The sequence below is a fragment of the Nesoenas mayeri genome (assembly GCF_963082525.1).
Source record: "Nesoenas mayeri genome assembly, chromosome: 4".
NCBI lineage: Eukaryota > Metazoa > Chordata > Aves > Columbiformes > Columbidae > Nesoenas > Nesoenas mayeri.
Genome location: NC_137540.1, coordinates 53461678 through 53482004, shown reverse-complemented (window position 1 = coordinate 53482004; position 20327 = coordinate 53461678). Strand labels below are relative to the sequence as shown.

Sequence of the window (20327 nt, the reverse complement as noted above, 5' to 3'; positions counted from 1 at the left end):
AAGGAAGGGTGCTGTAAGTCACAGTGTACCGGTTTGACTAAAACGAATTAATTTTCTCCATGCAGTTAGAAACCTTTCTTTTTCATAGCTAGCACAGTCACTGTTCAGATTTAGTTTGAGAACAAGAGGATAACACTCCAGGACAGAGTCCATGTCTTTAATTGCTCTGGTCTGACAGGCAAGGCCTCTGAGCTCTGCCCACAGGTGTGAGGCATCAGTGAAGGGGTGCAGAGATGGGGCAGAGCTTGACTGACAACCAGACTGATCAGTGAGAATATTCCATCCTATTAGCATCATGCTTCATATTTAAGGAGAGTTGGGACTTTCCCACTGGGCTCAGAGTTGAGTTGGAGCATGGATGGAGACCCATTCAGGGAAGTTCTGTTGAGAAGTTTTTCTGTAGTTTAGTCTTATGCCATCCTGCCATTTGGCAGAGGCCTCTGGGCCTTTCTGCATTGAGTATCTCTTATTTTATATTCTATTTCTATTTTATATATATTATTATTAGTAGTAGTATATTGGCATTATTTTGTTATTTCATTAAACAGTGTTTATCTCAAACCACGAGTTTCTCCTTCCCTTTTGTTCCTCTCCCCTATTTGGGGGGGGTGGTGAGTGAGCGGCTATCATCGTTATATTGCTAGCTTGGGTTAAACCACGACACACAGCATGACTTGGAAAGCCCCAAAAGAAAGAGTAAAGCCAGCAGCACTGTTACGGCACATGTGCACCCCACTCAGGGGTTACGTGGGAAAGCTCACAGCTTTTCCCCTTCAGCCCAACATGGCAATGAATCTGAGAATGTTCCACACTGGGAGGACATAGTGCAAGTCCAAGCTAGATGTCCATCTCTAAACAGGTTTTACTGGGAGTGAAGAGGGAGGAACATGAGAGTAAATGAAGGCATGCCCTCTCCCCAACGGCCCAGAAACCCTGACTGCACTGCTCCTGGACCTGCAGAAGACACAGGAAGCAGCAGCTCTTGCTTCCAGAACGCTGCTCAGGTGTTCCCTGCTGCCTCTGAGCATTACAGTAATCCTGATATAGCGTAATTGAGTGAGTTCATATCCTCAGTTGCTAAAGCAATACAGGAAAAGTAGATCCACTTAATTTTTAAGCATTTGGCACTGTTCCCTCTAGACCATGGATACTGTAAACAGAGTGCCTCAGGGCAAACTTGCATTACTGCATTACCTTTGCACAGCTATGCTTCCTGCAGATGCCAGTAATGTTTGACTGTCCTAGTAACGCTCACCATTTGGGAGAGGGTTTTTTAATGTATTTCACAGCAAATTTTAAGGAAACATACACATTGGTACTCTGCTTCATTAACTAACAGCCATCAAGTCAACAGATATGCAGTCACGATGTGTGTCAACTTATCAGTCAGAGCTGGTGGGGAATCTCCTCTCCTTCACAGTGGAGTGAAGGGTTCAGAGCACTGCCAGTAAGTTACTCAGCCTCAGCCAGGAACACGTGTACATGTTTGGATCTGTGCTGAATATCCCGTCTTTACTGGTTAGGCTGCTATGACTGTAAAGAGGACAAATAAAGTCCCCTCTGAATTTTCTCCTTGGGGAAAAACTGAAATAATCCTATTTGGAAGCTAATGGTAAGATTCAGTACAGTTGGGGCCTGATCAATGGTCATGCTGCTATGTTGGTACCTCCAGCCTGCTCACCATTGCTGCTTCCATGCAATGCTTCCAATGTACAAATGTTCACATGCATCACAGATCTTCAGAAATTACCTCCCTACCATAACAATTTTAGTATTGTAGTATTTGATTTAATGTAATATGTTCCTACAATGTTGAGTCAACTGTTGCATTTTAAAGACCAGTCAGACTCTAATTACTACTGCTTATTTTACTTCCATGCACCTGATCTTGAGAGTTACTCACATTCCTGAAGGCATTCTGTGTCTGTGCAGTAGGACTGGGATTGTCTCAGCTGAAACAGAGAAAAAGAAAGGCACTTAGCAATGAGACTCAGTCAGCTTTCACTGAAATCACGATTAATATAACATCAGACCACCAGCTCAAGATAAGGAAGATTATAACTGATCCTTTACTGCGTCACTCTTTGCTTATGCTGTGTGAAGAATCCCAGATATAGAGGTACTTGCATAATACATTTAAATTACCTGACTAAAGTGTTATTCCTTCCAAACAGGTTGCAGCCACTGAATGCTTTTTAAAATTCAAGTTAAAAATCTATAGTGATATACATGTTGTTATACACAGATATAGATTCTGAGATTTATAATGTACAGGTGTTCCTACTACAAACTAGATCAAGTAACATTAAAATACTCTGTGTTTACATAATAAGAAATTATCAGACTAATAACAGTTAAGCACAGAGAAGACAAATTAAAATTTCATCTTTCAACTTAGTAATTACTATTTTTCCACCTAAGATATTTTGAAGTGGATTTTAATATGTACTTTACTGTTTTTTCTCTTTACTGATAAGGAAAAGTTAAAACACTTTCAGCAACTGACTATTTACATTTACAGACTAGCTAAGCTTGCTAACTGCAAGAAAAGTCAACATCGGCTAACCTGGAAATCAGTATAATTATTTTACAGATGACAGAGTCAAAAAAGAAAGACAAATATCAGATTCTTTATCAGTCACAAAGAGCTTACATGGATGGGATTTAATCTGTTAAGGAAACAGGTTCTATCCTCTGCTTAGGTAAACTACATGGATTAAAAATAAAAGTTTTTAAAAGTATGTAATTATTACAATGCCTTGGTTAGAACTGATATTTGTTTTTTGACAGGTTTTATTGTCACAGCAGTGTCACAAATCCCAACATTTCTTGTCACAACAGGCTAATCTGTTTATTATCAGAGTCAATATACGAATGTAAAAGAGAAGATGATATTCCTTATGAAAGAAATATGTAATTACTACAAACCAAATTTCCCCTTGTATTGGCATAACCGACTTGCTGTATGTAGTCATAATGTTAGGCAAAGCACATCAAGGAAACAGATGAACAACCAGAGGAAGATTTTTGGAAAAGTTCCTTTAGCATAATGATCTTCAATGACTGACACATTTGAGAAAGAAAAAGAAATATGTAATTGGAGATCAATCACATTCATTCATTCATTAATATATTGAGATCTGCTAGAAAATTTACTGAGACTACAAAGAAGTTCCTTAGGAAATACTGGGTTTAACCTTTCAGCTATTTCTATAGTTAAAAACAACACCAGGGGACAAACAAATGACTTCTACTTACCTTATTAGAAAAACAAAAACACCAAAAAAACCCCTATGCATATTTACTGCACCTCTTATATAAAAGTTAAAGCTTATTTTATTTTCAAACTTTGGAATTAATTCTCAAAGGGGAGGTTTTACATTAGCAATAGTATCAATTTGGAATTTCTGACACTCAGAGATTCCTGAACTGGGAAAACTGGATATCACTATACCCACATTTTAAAGAGATCGGCAACATAATTATCTTCTCTTTGTACAGAGATTTATTCTGGAGGGGGCTTAATTTATAATCCCTAATCTGTAGAACAGAGTCTACAGGTATTCTTCAATACAGAATGATGTCCAGAATTAAAATGGGTAATAGGTATATGATGAGAAACTTCATACAGATCGTTATCCCTCTATTACTATTCTGTTCCTTCACCTGTCAAACAGATGGGCTTCCACCATTACCACACACAACAAAAAAAAAGATGGAACTCCAGCTTTGACTAACACGAACATGTTCACCACCACAGAAGCTTGTTTAACAACAACAGAAAGATCTGCTGGCTACAGCTGTGCCTTTCTGGAAGAGCGGTCTCAGCAGCGACCATGATCAACTGTGCTTTGTCATTCACCACCACCTTGACCATCCCTTCATGAAAAGCCTATGCACCGTCTGGAAACACCTGTTATATAGGAGGCCACCTGATTAAGACACAATAAGTATTAAATCCCAGACATTCTGTGTGCCCAGAGGGTACACCCAGATACTGAGTTTTATCCTATGGGCATCTTTAGTGACTTCTCAAAAGACAGGACAGATTCCAAGACCTCAGAATGAAAAGCACTGCTGGAAACACCAATGATACAAATATTACAGTAAGCAAGCGGTCTTAAGAATAATACCACTAGGACTGCTCTGCAGATCTCTGCTGAAAAATAAGTTTTTATATTAGTGTATTCCTTGTCAATATGGAAAAAAGTCTGCTTATATATGGAGGAATAACATACAGAGGAACTTCTACAAAGTAGAGGGCCATCTGTATTTTGTCTGCTAATGGGGCTGTGCTTTCCAGAGGGTTTGGATAACAGATTTTTTCATGGGGATTTAGAAATTAACTGTACAAGGCAGGTTTAGAAACCTCAAATTATGTTATGAAACAGTTAGAGGAGAAAAGTATGAAAAAACCTGCATTTTTATAATTTGTGTGAAATTCCTCCAAAATCAAAACAATACATAATTATACAATCACGCAGGTTTAAAGATCCCACCTAAAAAAAGTTACACTGCTACGTTCATATCCATCCATACAAATATTTCTTAGAAATATTTTGCAACTGTTCCAGGTAGTACAATAATTTCTTATAAAAACCACTTGTGCTGGAGAAGATTTGGTCAGAACAGGACTACCCATAGACTCAAATAGGTTTTAAGAAGACATAGATCCCATGATAAAAAACCCACTCAAATATCTTCCCTCCTGACTACAAACACATGCAAAAGGTCAGTAATCCACCAGCAGAAGCTCCAGGAGGGCTCTGTAAGCCAGCGAGCCAGGTAACAAACCTGTTTTCAGCAGCTCCACGATAGGCCGTGTATTGTTCTCTTGGGATGAAACACGACATGATGGAAAACGAGGAGCAGTAAAAACACATTTTTCTCAATTCATTCGGGTGAACTAGTTCTGAACTCTGTAACCCAATATAAATCTGATCTCTCATGGTCATTCAACTGGTCAAAAGAAAAGAAACTATTCTGGCACGTGTATGAAACGCTGACGTGAGCTGCGCGGCTGGGAAGGGCAATGCCTGTTGCTGAAACAAGAACGCTCCTTCTACCAGTTAGCTCTCTCTTGGTAAAGACACCCAAAATGGACATAGCAACTGTTGGAAAAAAATTGAACGTGAGACATTTCAGTTGCAGGTAACTGAAAAAAGACCAATTATCAGGGATTAGAAATAAGCAGACCTTTGTATTCAGATATTCTCTTTGTATGTGGAGGGCGAGTTTGGATGAAAGTTTGGGAAATAATAATAAAAAGTTGAACAAGACCTTCGCTCTTCTCAACAAAACCCTCAAAAGGTCTTCTCAAATACACTCAATGTTTTTCAGACTGGGAGCACTACACAGTTGATGAGAAAAATCTGGAGAGATAATTCTTAGAATACATAAACTCCTACATATTTAAAGACAATATTATTAATGGTGGTTTTGGTCTTATTCATATTTCGGAGATCCTTGTGTTGTCAAAAAAAAAATTAGTTTAGCGGAAGATGAATAGTTGTCTGCCTGATCTGACACCTGCTAAAGTCAGCAACAGCCTTTTTATGTTTTTCAGTATATTCTGTAACAGGCCCCTTTTCTGCAGAGATATCAGGTGAATGAAACATCAGGGCTTATTCAACAAAAGAAGAGCGTGAAAAATGTTACAAAACTAAATATTTATAGAAATTATTATTTTCTTCCATTTAAATGAAGAGGATTTTATCAGAGTTCTAACATTCTCTGTGCAGTTTGTCATCCAAATACAATCAATGGCTTAGTGCATGCGAGCCAAAAAATGAACTTATTTATCTTTTGCTGTCCAAAATGAAGTAAACGCAAATTGTAAACAGCATGAAAGCTAAAAGGGAGCTACAAAGGTTCCAAAATTTTCAGTTTTAATACAGTGCAAATTTGCAGGCAATACAAGTAAAAATACTAATTACAAAAGCACATTATTTAAAATACCACTGTGAACTTTAATTCACTTCAAGTACACTTAAAATTGTGAATAGTTAAGTTAAAATAATATAAATTATTAATCCCCAAATCACAAGAACTCTTGGTTGATATGTGTATTTGGTTTCTATGAAGCCCGTCATGAGTTCTTGGAACTGGGAGGCACCAGTGGCTGAATTACAGCAAACCAGCATCCACTTACTGACAGATTTTGAATGTAAACCCAACAAAATGCCAAGAGAAAAAGAAACCAAGTTACTTCTAGCGGTAAGAGAGAAGAGGGCTTCTCCTCAGTCTTTCCCCATGATGCTCAAATTTTGCATTGCAAAAATAAAAACTCCACATTTCAAATAGCTCCTAGTTCCAATGTGAAACAGCTCTTCCTTTGTTTCCAAAAGACGCAGCTTTCCACCCCAGTTCACACTAACGACAGTGTTTAGACTTTGCTCCTTTGACAGTATATATAAAGTACAGCTTTAATATGCCATCTTGTGGATCAACCCATCAAGCATACCTGAAACCTGCATCCTGCTACTACTCTTAGAACAGATGCCAAGTTCTGATGGGATTCTGCACAGTTTTTAGTAATGATAGCCACCACTTTTCACAACCCCCAGCTGTGAGCAAAATGTGAACAGTCACAGCAAAGGGACACTGCTATCAGCCTCTGGAAACTTTTTGCAAAGTCACTGTACTAAGTAATGTCTCTCTTTTTCATGTGCAAACTTACTATGGGCACACAAACATGCCACTGTGTGGCAAAAACAGGGTGTGAACTTTTACTGCATGTTAGCTGCTCCGCAAAATCACCCAAGTCCAAGTGAAACAGTGAGCTCAGTCAAACAGCTTCATCGAGCTAAACAGAGACCTTGTTTTTCCAATACAGTGACCTCAGCCACTGGGATCATTTCAGTTTTCCCATGAAAGAAGTTTAAGCTACTTTGCATTTACCACTCATGATAGACAGCTGCTGTGGAGAAGGAAATTCAGACTTCTGCCTACCTGCACAGTGACTCGTCCTCATGTCAATGCTTCCTCTTGGGATGAGTTTTCAGGATTTGCCACCCCAGAGTTCAATGGTCTCACAAACCCTGGGACTGGTCTTGCAATTTCTGCTCAAATTTAATTATTTTTTTTCACTAAAGCTAGTAAGTGTCTTGTGTGGAAAAAGATTAAGGGCTCCCACCCAGTACGAACAATTTCTTTTTAAGAGTTAAATGTCTTATTTAGGAGTTAAAAAAAAGACGGCACATACAAATATCAGGAAGATACTAATCATCAGACAGCTCACTGGTTTGTCATTTTTCAGAAGAAATAATGGCATAATCCCTGTCCAACTCCAGAAACAGTGTAATAAAGAGGTAACAAAACAAGGAGAACAGGACCACAGTGCAATAATCAACAAAGACTTCTGTGAATGGCAGATGAGATGAAAGAAAATTATTTATGTGGGGATAATGAAAATAATTGTCTTTTAGAATAACTTTTGAGACAGCTCAAAGCAGAAGTAAGTCCACAGAAAAGACATGAATGAAATATAAGCAAGTTCATGAGCCAGGTCAGGAAAAGACCTCCATACAGAAAAACTGTGATGTGTGAAAGAAACAGACAAATTAGGTACAAAGATAAGAGAGCAGAAATGGATAATGGTGGCAATGAAAAGGATTGATATGTAGGAAAGCAAGGACAAATAACTAACTTGGTACAGTCATTTATCCTATGAAAAAAGTAAATTTAAAATGGAATCATAAAGACTGTTGATAGAAAATTTTATGCAATAGTAAGGGCAAAACATTGTCCATTCTGAAAATACTTTTTTGTATTTTAGACCAGTTGTGAGCTCTGCTTTCTTGCTCCAACAATGTCAGAAGATGACAAAACCATGGCACACTCCTGATTGTGTTCTCATGCTTCTGGGTAATGAAATCACTCTTTAAGCTTTGTTGGAAGCCACATCTATTCTGTCCAAAGTATATAAACGATTCAGTAAACAACATGATAAATAAATTGCTGTGGTAGGATAGGCCTGTCCTGAATACAAGCCAGGTTGCAAATGGAATTGTAGAGTTCAGATTTAAAGATGCAAAAAGTGGCACCTACATGCATTATTCTGCTACAAGTGGGCCAAGAGAAATAAGAGAAAAATCAGGGGAAAAGAAGGGCATGCTGATGGAATTAGTCTCTTAAACTACATTAGCTTCTCCTAGAGGAACAAACAAGGAAAAAGCAAATACTGCCTTCCCCACTCCTACACCTTCTATGAGCATATGCAGAACTGAAATAAAATAAATGATTGTTCATACAAGGAACATTTTATCTCTGCGATAAAAATATGGAGTTGGGTCCCACAAGGTAACAAGTAATTTTCTCTCCCATGGCAAATGAGGGAGAAGGATGGCTGGTACCTTTCAGAATAATACTCCTAGATTAAAAACCAGCTCCGAAGACCCAGAACCATCAGCCAGTTATGACAGAAGGAGAACATTAACTTCTGTACTGTAAGACTTGAAATTTTCTGGAGGAAGATGCAGCAGATAAACAAGTCAGAGGGACCGCTACGCAAACAGGAGCCTTGATTCATGCAAGAACTCATTCTTCCCTTTATTTTCTCATTTCTCCTGGGACTGCTGTTTCATGTCAGCATCATATAGATCCCCCAGTTCCACGTTTCCCTTATTTTCCTACAATTGCACGACTTTTATTGGTACTTCATTTTATAATGTTGGCCTTGAGAACCTGGGATATCACTGGCATCCTACTTTTAGTGAATGTAAAGCAGAATGAATTAGCAGAACAGGGAGAGCCAGGGCAGTATGATGGTCAGTACCACTACAAGGAGCTCACAGCATGTCTGACTACACGAAATACTATACAACAAAGGGACAAGACAGAATATTACACAGTACTACTACAGAGACACCTGAAAACATTCATGAACAACATACACAGATCTCCCAAGAGCAGATTACCAGACTTACATATAAAATACAAAACCAGAATACATGTGGGTTTTCTGACTGAGCAGTTGAGTATTTTCTGCAAAATAATGCATATTAGCAAATGAAAAGGGTACTCCCACATAGACAGCCTTCAGGAAAAGGCTTAGAACTAGGAGTTCCAACAGATAAGTACAGTTTGCTCTAAGTGTTGATTACATCCACACGTGGCCTGAGAAAAACCACAATTTTCTCCTTTTTCCTCAAATGAAATGGCTACAACACAGCTCTGATCACCAAAACCAGTTAAGTCATTATAATACAGGTTATAGCTATTCATTACTTCTGGAATATCAAGCTGACGGAATCTTCAATGCATAATTTTCTATGCTGCTTGCAATGCTGTCAAACTATGCATGCTCTGAGATGAGCATTAAGCATGACTGAGATTTATTTATATATATATATAATATATAAATATATTTTTTTTTTAATCTGTTCTAGCGAAGAAGCATTAGCTCCCAGCATACAACAAAGCTCAGGAATGGGAAATACAAAGAATGAGAGGCAACCTCAGCATTCAGTTAATCCTGACACCTAACCACATACAGGAAAAAATGGTCTCCGTGGGATACAGACCCAAGTAGACACCATTTTTAATGGCTTTTATTTAAAAAAAAAAACAAAACATCCACTTACCCATCTAGAAAATAGTCTCCATTTATAGTCATTGATCTAGAACTAGTTTCTGGGTTAAAGACCATTAGCAGTGCATGAGTTCTGTGATATAGTTTTGGGGCCTTAACCTGTGCAACACCAGCACCTTGAGCACCCAGTGGAGGTGGGGAAATGGCAGTCAGTGGAGCAGGAGCGCTCAGGAACAGGCTGACACCCTTCCCCTCCAACCTTCGGTTTTATTCTTTTGGCCCAGTGCCATAGGGGGTGCATCAAGTCTTTCACCCTGCATTTCAGAAGAGTGATAGTTTCTTCATCCTAATGACAAACCTGAGGTTCAATTGTTGGGAAAGGTCCTTTTTGAAACAGCCCGAACTCCATGAAATTTGGAATTGAAGGCACAGGTCTGGGAAAAAAGGGGCAAGTGAGAGCAAAATGCAATTTCTAGTCCTTGGGGTGTTTGGCTAAGAAGGGCTATAGACTAGAAGCAGCAGTAACTGCTATTAAAAAAAAAATCTATATATCTATATATCTATAATCTATATATCTGTATTAGAAGGCAAATGCTGTAAAACATACATAAGGAGTCTTCAGGGCAATCTCCACATTTAGAAGATCACTTTAAATTATCACAAATGTATTTGGTATAGTTCTGCTGTGATTTCAGTAGAAGGCCACCTCAGTAGGTTAACTCACTTTTGTTGGTTGCTTGAGGGACTTTAAGTCGGGCCTAGCTGTGCTGACATCTTGAGAGCTTTTCAACCATTTGCAGCATGGAACGCAGATCTATTTTAGTCATCCGTGTTTATTCTGTGCTGTTTGCACAAAGTCTCCCTCAGCCAAGATTCAGGGCTACGCTGGATACTATTTCAGACTATGCCAGTTTATAATAGTAAGACTCTAAAACGACCTGGCCAAGAGAATTATGTGGAAACTTGGTTGACAAAAATGTGTTTGAACAAATTGTGTTGAAATAGTTAAGAGAATTTGCAAATGGAAGACACTCTATGTATGATTATTGCCCTCACCACATACACAGTGTTTTCAGTCTCATTTTCAGACATGAGCTGAACCTTGGGCTAAGATATTCCATGGATCAACCATGCCTACTCAGAGAGTACCAAAGTCCAGAGGAGTAATGTAGTGCAATCAGTTTTTATTTTACAAAAGAAGTGAAGAAAAGGGAAACAAAAAGCTTTACATATAACATAATTCTGATCTAGAGATTTGCACTCCTCTGCCACAACTGAGACAGGAACCATTCCCTCTGGACACCACAGAATGTCCTTCACCATGACCCTTTCAAACAAATGGCCCCTTGTCTGACAGAGTCCCCCCCATTAAAGTACTTGATGTTGTTTGTTCTTCATTCTTGAACTTTGGGTCTGCTTGTCAAAATAAGTTTTGCAGATGGAGGAGACTGAACAGGAGATAAAGTCATACAAGCTAAAAAATCTGTCATTGTCTTTTGACAATTCTTGTGCATCCGCAGAGAATGGAAAGTCTTGTGATGTTTTTCTTCTGTGCTTGCTTCCTCTTAGGGAAGTTCCCAATTATCTGCTATATCCATAGTGTAAAAAGTGAGCCCAAAAACAATAGTCAAATTGTTACACAACATCAAAATCATAACAGATGTTGCCATGGGTATTACATACTAGAGATTATATTTATGAAGTCACAGCCAAAGACTTTAGATTTCTATTTTTTCCTAGGAATATTTGCTTATTATTTACAGTGGCTATACTACAGAAGTTTATCATGTGCAAAATTTTGACACCAAAGAGAACCCTGAAAAATCCACTTCAGTAAAACAATAGAACATTCAGCATAATTCAATGCCACTTAAGTATGTATATATAAGTTCTCAGAACTGTGGGTAAGAACAAAATCTCCCAGTTAACCTAATAAGCTGAAAAAAATGTAAAAAAAAAATCATGCACTTTAAAGATATACAGTGAACTGTACACAAAATCTTTGTGGTATTATGAATTAAGAAGAAAACAAAACAAACCCTTGCTTAGTCAAGCAAAACAAAGGACAGAAAAATAATCGAGCCAGCTTAGTAAGAGTTAGGCTTTTTAAAAACAAACAGTGCTCTTGTTTGTAATCTTCTGTGGTGTTACTAATAGCAGAGAAGAAGAAGAGTTTAAATGATAATAGCTTTTCTTTCTTCATTGTATAGGCGTTAATTGTAATGACAAGATAAACTGAAGTCTGCATTTCAAGTAGAGATTTAAACGATATGGTATATATTAAAAATGTAATGTATTCATCCACAAATTGTACTTGGAATGCCAAATACCTTTTCTAAGATTTCAAAATAAATACACCAATTAAATTAGAAATCAAAAGTAACATGCTGGAAATTTAAATGAGAACTTCAGGTTGTAAAGTCAGACTTTTTGACCTCCTTCTGGCCTTAGGCATAGCAGCATCATTCAAATTTCCTGTACCTTTAACTCTAACAGAAATCCAGTGTATTTGAATACATATTTTTAACCCTACATGTAACTGAATACATCAGGCCTTCTTCATTAGCAGAAGCCTTAATTCTTATCAGTGTTGTTCTACATAGGTATAAACTAATTCATCTGTAAAATTTAGTTTACTTTAACACAAATGCAAGTCTATATCAATCACGGGGTTTTTGCACAATGTCATTACTAGACTGAAGAATCCTACATGTACACTTCCACACCTGGGCAACCCTTACAATTACACTGCTGTTGCGCTAAACTTGATCTTAACTCTGAACTTCTGGATTTACAACGCTCAGTCTGGACATAATTACAACCACCTTGTTACACTATTTGCTCCAAAATCTTGACAAGCACTCCCAGCTGTAACACCATTCAAATGTGCTCTGGTGTGTTTTATACATCTAAGACAAAAAGAATCAACAATTACGTAAGTACAGTGAACCATCTGGGGGATACAGCATGCTTGGTTATTTTTTTCCCCTCACAGTCTGTGCAACTACAGATTGCCTAGCTTTCCTGTATTGCAATGGTCTTGGAGCAAAGCTTTGGAGGATCCAGCTTTTAGAGGCAGTGGGCACCCAGTCTCCATTGAGACTTGTGGGGGTCAGCAATTTTGAGAATCGATGTCCAAGGGTTCCTTTTAAAACAAATAGTAAAATTCCTGTTGCTTATGTTGTGTAAGATTGAGTGACAAACCAGAAACTTATGAAGCAAACTCTCACTGAAGCATGGAAGTTACAGACCCAATAATGAAGGCTTAGCAAGTCTCCTGCTAAAATAATGCAACAGGTTACTTGAGGATAGTCTGGCTAATGACTGAAACTTTTCCTTTCTGAATTATCCCAGCTAGTAATTCGCTCTTATAAATATTTAGGAGCATCTGTTTTGCTTTTTAAGATAGATGAAATCTGTCATTTCCCCTTACTCCTCACCATTTCAAGTGCTAATTGGTATGATCTTTTTGGAAGCTGGACACTGAGCAATAAACTCCATTCCTGCAACTACACAGGAACAGTGTTAGACTGGTCTTAATGACTGCCCAAGAGTGTCCACCTAAGATGTGCTCTATTTACATCCACAACACAGGAACTGGTGTCCCTCCAGATGATCCATTTGCACCCACCTTATAATGCATGGTGCAGCCCAGGAAAAAAAAATCTCACAGACCTTTGCAGCACTTTGGACACAACTCGCCTACATCATTCATACCTAGAATCCTCCAGCCACAACATAAAGAGAACTGGTGACTGGTACTACTGCCTGTCAGTGTCTTCTAGCAAAAAATGAAAGGATAAAAAAAAAATGCAGAATGGGGGTCAGATTTGCATCTGACAAACCTCAAAAGAAAGAGCAGCCAACATGCATTTTTCCTTTCTCCCTCACAGCTTCCTGAGGCTTGGTACTAGGGGTTTCTTTGTCATCCTGTCATCACTTCAACATGTGTCCAGATGTCTCAAGATACAGAATCAACACAGCTGTGGGATATGGCACAAATGATATGTTGAGGACAAGAAGAAAAATTTTGGGGGGAAAGAACATATGTACGAGTGTCCATACGGGGGTATCAGGGAAAGCTTGGAGTATTTTGAAATTGTGCCTCTAACTGGGAAGCAGGAGCTAGAATGGCTGAGCCCTGATATAAAGGCTCCACAGAAGAGACAACTGTTCTCCACAGAAGCCTCAATTTTCTGTGCCCTCGTGCCAACACCATTGACCTTTAAACAGCGCATAAGTAGACCGAAGGATGCGATTACACCCCTGTGCTCAGCACTCTAAACCCATATCTGGAATGTTGCATCCTGTCTCAAGCTCCCTGACACAAGACATATATATTTACAGACTGAAGTGAATTCAGAAGGGGGTCACCATGGGCTGGAGCACTTGCCCTGTAAGTAGAGGCTGAGGGAACTGGGCTTGCTCAGCCCAGAGAAGAGATGGGTTTGAGTAGATCTAACAGCAGCCCCCCAGTACCTACAAGGAGGTTATTGAGAGGACAGAGACATGCTCTTCATATTGCTGTATGGCAGAGAGCACAATGGATTCAACTAAAACAGTGGATGGAGAAAAATTTCTACCACAAGGACGAAGAAACATTAGAGCAGGTTGCCCCAACAGGCTGTGGAATTGCTAATCTTGGAGGTTATCAAGATTCAGCTGGAATAAACGCCCTGAATTACCTGGTCTGCATTCACTTTTGACCCCGCTTTGAGCAGAAGGTCGGCCTAGATGACCTCCTGAAGTTCCTTCCACCCTGAACAATCCTGGTAACACAATCCCTTTTACTTCTTGCACCTCCATCCCTCAAACAAGCTTGTTTGCCTGTTCAGCGATAAGAATGTGAATCAACCTCTAATGACTTGTGAGTATCAAGAGTGCACTGGCTCCACCACCCTTGCGAACTGCCATGGGGAAATGATATCAGGCCCCTAAAGCACATGGAAATGGCTATGCAGACACGCTCTGTTTGTCTGGTGTCATTTTGGCCTTTGGTGCAGCTCGCCACTACATGGATCTGGGCTGTCTGGCAACTCCAACTCTGATGCTTAGCCCAAGGATCTCATGGTCTGTGAGATGACAAGCGCTTGTCATTCCTTCCTGTTCTTCTGGGGGATCATTTTGGCTTCTGCTGCAGCCACTGATGTTACTGTTATTTTAAAAATTACATACTTTTACTTAGAAAAAAAAAAAATAGACATTGCTATCTTGCCATATGAGTACATGCAACTTCACATATGTATTACCACCTCGAACTCAAAGAGTTTATGGGGTAGTTTCTTTGTTTTTATGTAGACCAAGGTTACAAAGAAACATTTCAATAGAAACACTGCAAATGCTGTCAAAATGCAGCTCTGGGAAATAAACAGAAAGCTGTAATTTGTATTAACTATTCAAAAGCTCATGAGAAAGTCAGATACACAGTCTCTAACTGTACACACAACTGAATAAGCAGCATCAAAACATCAGTAATTGCAAATCTGCAAGAGCTGAAGTAATGTCTGAATAACCACCCTTCCAAATATGCTCATGTTATCCTTACCAGATTGATCAGTCTTCTCATTGCGTGTTCATGAGAGCAAATGCATTCACAAGGATCAAATCCACCTTCTGCCATGGTTCTCTGGATAAACCTGAACTTGCCTGTGAACACCTGAGAAGAACAAGAATAAAAAGATAATGAACTCTTTTTCAACTGACCTTATTTTTGAGAGACTCACACATCAAGTTTCAGTTCATTTAATGCCAGGGTGAAAAAGCAAAACAAAGCAGGGTAATCCTATTATGCCTTTGGCAGCATGAGTGAAGAAGTCTGGTATGTGCAGTTACATTTTGATGTTGCTGAAAGCAGCACCTCACACTGGCTTCCTTAGAGAATCAAATAATTTTTTGCAAGAATTTCTGTGTTTCCCCTTGGTCTTCCTACATACCACAACGAAATACATCCCAACAAACAAGAACTACATAGATTAAATTCTGGTCTCTCATCTGCAATGGGAAACTCTTAAGTGTACGAATACAATCTGAAAAGTCAGAGAAACTTGTACTCCTAAACCCTAACAAAGTGATGTTCTCCCTCTGGATCAATGCACAGAAAAATAACTTAAAACCCAGTAAGTTCTTTGCTAAAGGAAGAAACAATCATCCTTATCAGCTCCTCCAAGCTCAGGAACGATGCATCCCAACAAAAATGAACTCAGGCAAAAACGTCAGGAGACCTGCATGGATGAACAAGTAGCTGCTGGACAAACTCAGACACAAACAGGAAGCCTATGGAGGGTGGAAGCAGGGACAGGTACCCTGAGAGGAATAGAGAGAAATTGCCTGAGCAGCCAGGGATCAGGCTAGGAAAGCTAAAGCCCTGATAGAATTCAATCTGATCAGGGACGTGAAGAGCAACAAGAAAAGCTTCCGTAGGTACGTCAATGATAAAAGGAAAACTGGGGAAACTGTGGACCGTTTTGAGAAGGAAATGGCAGACCTGGTTACCCAGGATATGGAGAAGGCTGAGGTACTCAACAACATTTTTGCCTCTGTCTTCACTGGCAAGTGCTCTAGCCACACCACACAAGATGCAGAAGGAAAAAGGACTGGGAGAATGAAGAACAGCACATGATAGGAGAAGATCTGGTTCAAGACTATCTAAACCACATGAAGGTGCACAAGTCCATGGTACCTGATGAGATGCATCTGGGGGTCCGGCGGGAAATGGTAAATGAAGTTGCAAAGCCACTATTGATCACATTTGAGAAGTTGTGGCAGTCTGGTGAAGTTCCCACTGACTGGAAAAGGCGAAACATAACCCCCATTTTTAAAAAGGGAAAAAAGGAAAACCTGGAAAACTACAGGCCAGTCAGCCTCACCTCTGTGCCTGGCAAGATCATGGAGCAGATCTTCCTGGAAACTGTGCTAAGGCACATGGAAAATAAGGAGATGACTGGTGACAGTCAACATGGCTTCACTAAGGGCAAATTGTGCCTGACAAATTTGGTCGCCTTCTACAATGGGGTTACAGCATGGGTGGATAAGGGAAGAGCAACTGGCATCACCTACCTGGATTTATGCAAAGCATTTGACACTGTCCTGCGCAACATCCTTGTCTCTAAATTGGAGAGACATGGATTGGATAGCTGGACCACTCAGTGGATAAGGAATTGGCTGGGTGGTTGCACTCAAAGAGTTGTGGTCAACAGCTCAATGTCCAAGTGGAGACCACTGGTGAGTGACGTTCCTCAGAGGCTGGTATTGGGACCAACACTTTTAACATTGTTGTTGGTAACATGGACAGTGGGATGGAGTGCACCCTCAGCAAGTTTGCCAACAACAACAAGGTGTGTGGTGCAGCTGACATGCCTGAGAGCAGGGATGCCATCCGGAAGGACAAGATAGGCTGGAGAGATGGGCCTGTGCAAACCTCATGAAGCTAAACAAGGCCAAGTGCAAGGTCCTACACATGGGTTGGGGCAATCCCAAGCACAAATACAGGCTGGGCAGCGAATGGACTAAGAGCAGCCCCAAGGAGAAGGATTTGGGGGATTTGGTTGATGAGAAGCTCAACATGAAGCTGGTAATGTGCACTTGCAGCCCAGAAAGCCAACTGTATCCTAGGCTGTAGTAAAAGAAGCATCATCAGTAGCTCAAGGGAGGTGATTCTTCTCTGCTCTGCTCCTGTGGGAGCCCACCCGGAATACTGCGTTCAGCTCTGGGGCCCCCAAAATAAGAGGGACATGGACCTGTTGAAGTGAGTTCAGAGGAGGGCCACAAAGATGATCAGAGGGCTGGAGCACCTTTTCTATGAAGACAGGCTGATAAGAGTTGAGCTTATTCAGTCTGGAGAAGAGAAAGCTCCGCAGACACCTTATAGCAGCCTTCTGGTACCTAAAGGGGACCTACAAGGAAGCTCGAGAGTGACTCTTTACAAGGGTATGTAGTGACAGGACAAGGAGTAACGGCTTTAAACTGAAAGAGGGTAGATTTGGGTTAGATATAAAGAAGAAATTATTCATCACGAGGGCAGTGAGGCACTGGAACAGGCTGCGCAGAGAAGCTGTGGATGCCCCATCCCTGGAAGTGTTCAAGGCCAGGCTGGACGGGGCTTTGAGCAACCTGGTCTGGTGGAAGGTGGACCTGCCCATGGCGGGGGGTTGGAACTAGATGATCTCTAACATCCGTTCCAACCCAAACCATTCTATCATTATTGTACAATGAAAGCAAGTAGCAGGGTTGCAAAAGTGAATGTACTTGGAAACACTTTAAAAATGGAGCTACATACACTAATTTTAGATCAAAGAAGTAGGTCACTCACTTAGCAATACAGAAAGAAGCTGTATTGGACATGGTAGGGAATCAATTCTAGTTTATTCATCGCTAAAACCACCTACAGCAGACATGTCAAGCGTATCTTTACTATTTACCAATACCTTTCTCAGTGGCTTAATTGATGGTCAAAATGGGTAGTAGATTGCAAGGCATTTCTACCCTTGTGCTCAAATCAGGGATTGATTTTTCTCAAATGGGGACTCCTATGATGTATTAGATCAGTTCTGTATAATGATACTTCCAAAATATTTTTGTTAACTTGGTATCAATAAAGGCAGATTCAGATTGTGTTTTGTTGCACACACTGAGGTCCTAATGTGAGATAACTGGCAAGCCTGATAAATGCAGCAGCCTAGAGTAGATACAACCTCTCAATTTCCTAAAATAAGTAGTTTACGAAGGTGCCACCTATTTGATAAGGGTGTGCTGAATCAACAGATGTGCTCTGCAGTCACCACCTATAAAAACTTACAGCCTTAATCAAGCATCAGAATTTTAATGTTTTAACCTCACTAGGAGAAAAAGGAATAACCGATAAGGCTATAAGATACCTTCACTCAACAGAATGTATCACAATAGTTCTCCTCTCTTGGGGCAAAAAGGTGATGGAAAAAAGAAAATGCACTTCAGGAGACCTCCCTCTGTCAATGCCTACCACTCTTCTCTGTTACCCAGACAGTAAGGGAAGGTAAGAGATAGCCATATCTTCATTATGGAGTCTAAACATCAGTGCCCTTAATCTGCTAGGGTCTCTACTTTTTAAAAAGAATACCGAAAATGAGGGGAAAAAAAAAAAAAAAAGAAAGGATGAAAGGCTTTTTGCCTCAACACTAAGAAAGAATAATCTGGCAATGTAGCGACAAGATTTGAAGATGAGTTAATTATGTTGCCTACAAGTACCTTTGCATAGAAAAATAAACCTGAGTATTAAGAAGTTCTTCAGGGAAGAGGTGATCAAGAACCAATGGCTGGAAGCTGTAACCAACCAAATTCCAAACAGAAGCAAGGCATACATTTTTGCCATTACAGTAATTGACCAGTGTGACAAACTGCCAAAGAAGGGATGGATTTCCCATCTCTCAGTGCATTCAGATGTGCTTCAGCCAAATCCAGGTTACAGGTTAAAATACAAAAGCACACAAGTTTAGATATAATGTTCTCCACCATACAGGAGACCATGGCAGATGATCTAATGATTCTTTTTGAGAATTAATTATAAAGTTACCACACTAACTTTCATAAAATTATCTCAGAACCACTAGAACTGCATGACAGCAACAGAATAAATTTTTAACTACGAAATCTCCCTGGATGATGTGCCACATCAACTTTTTTAGCACAAGGAACAGGTAAAAGCACTGATTGCTAATCAGTGCAAACTAGTTTCTCAGGAGATAAAGCTGACATCCAAAAGAATGTATTTGAACCAGTAAAGTTGCAAAATAATATTTAACTGTAACTTGAAAGAATTTAGGAGTCAGAAACACATAGTAATGTCACAGCAATTAACAGGGGAGTGTTTATATATGACTACAAGATATCAAAACATCATACGAGAGCCATCACCAATGAAATCAGGGTAACATTCTTTGTAGAGCACACAACTGAAAATAATTAGACAATGAATGGGGAAAATTATTCTGTCATATAACATCATACATTTAAGAGGAGATGTGCTAGAAGGAATTTACCCCAAGGCATCTGAACTGCACATGACAAGTTACCTTAATGAGCTAAAATAAAGCAGAATACATCACCAAGGAAAATGCCATCCAAGCTTTCAACAAAAGGATCCCTTACAAGCTTTCTCACCTTCATGTGATGCTGAAAGGAATCATCATTTATCTTTCCTTCCTCCAAGCCTGTAACAAGCTCTTTTATCAGCAAAGAACTGAAGACAGACCATCTACTTTGGGAGTACCACTAGGTTTTCCCCAATAAAGATACTAAACTAGGTTTATTTTATTACTTTAAAAAAACCCAAACGGCTAACTAATCTCGCCTTGTGCAATCATTTTTTTGCTGGGAACTGGAAGAAACAGTAGATTTTATATGTGGGTGACCAGTTATAAACAAGTGAGAACCACTCTATACTACAGAGTGTTTCAAAAAGATGGACCCAATTTCAAAGCAAAGTGATTTCAAACTGGGTCCATCTTTTGAAAGACCCTGTATATGATGACTTTCACTTGTAAAATTACACTCTCACATCTGTATTCCTCATTAAAACATTCTTGGCTTGATAACTGTATTATTTGTAACAAAGCTTGAATGCATAAAGGACTAAATGTCAACTAAACTCTGTAATCTGTAATAGTTTGTGACCCTGTGTAAGATTTGGTAAAAAGATACTAGTATTTTTATGTAATACATCACGGAGCAGAATTCCTTGTCTCCACGGCGTGCTCTCAGGCAGCCTGTTGGCAAAACCCCTGTTCCAGAAGTGCAGTGTGCTTAGAGCGCTTCCTGCCCG

The 20327-nt window shown here is 39.6% G+C and overlaps 1 protein-coding gene across 1 annotated transcript in view; it reads right to left on the bottom strand.

The window, feature by feature from the left end:
- The window catches only part of SMIM14 (small integral membrane protein 14), a gene marked incomplete at its 3' end in the record, with an annotated part of 52410 nt that overhangs the window by 7155 nt on the left and 24928 nt on the right, over positions 1–20327 (bottom strand). The window contains exons 3-4 of the mRNA XM_080343559.1: positions 15078–15188; positions 1904–1952 (exon numbers count right to left, since the gene is read on the bottom strand). Of these exons, the coding sequence (XP_080199685.1) occupies positions 1904–1952; positions 15078–15152 (124 nt within the window). The 5' untranslated portion in view covers positions 15153–15188. The remainder of the gene's footprint in view (positions 1–1903; positions 1953–15077; positions 15189–20327) is intronic.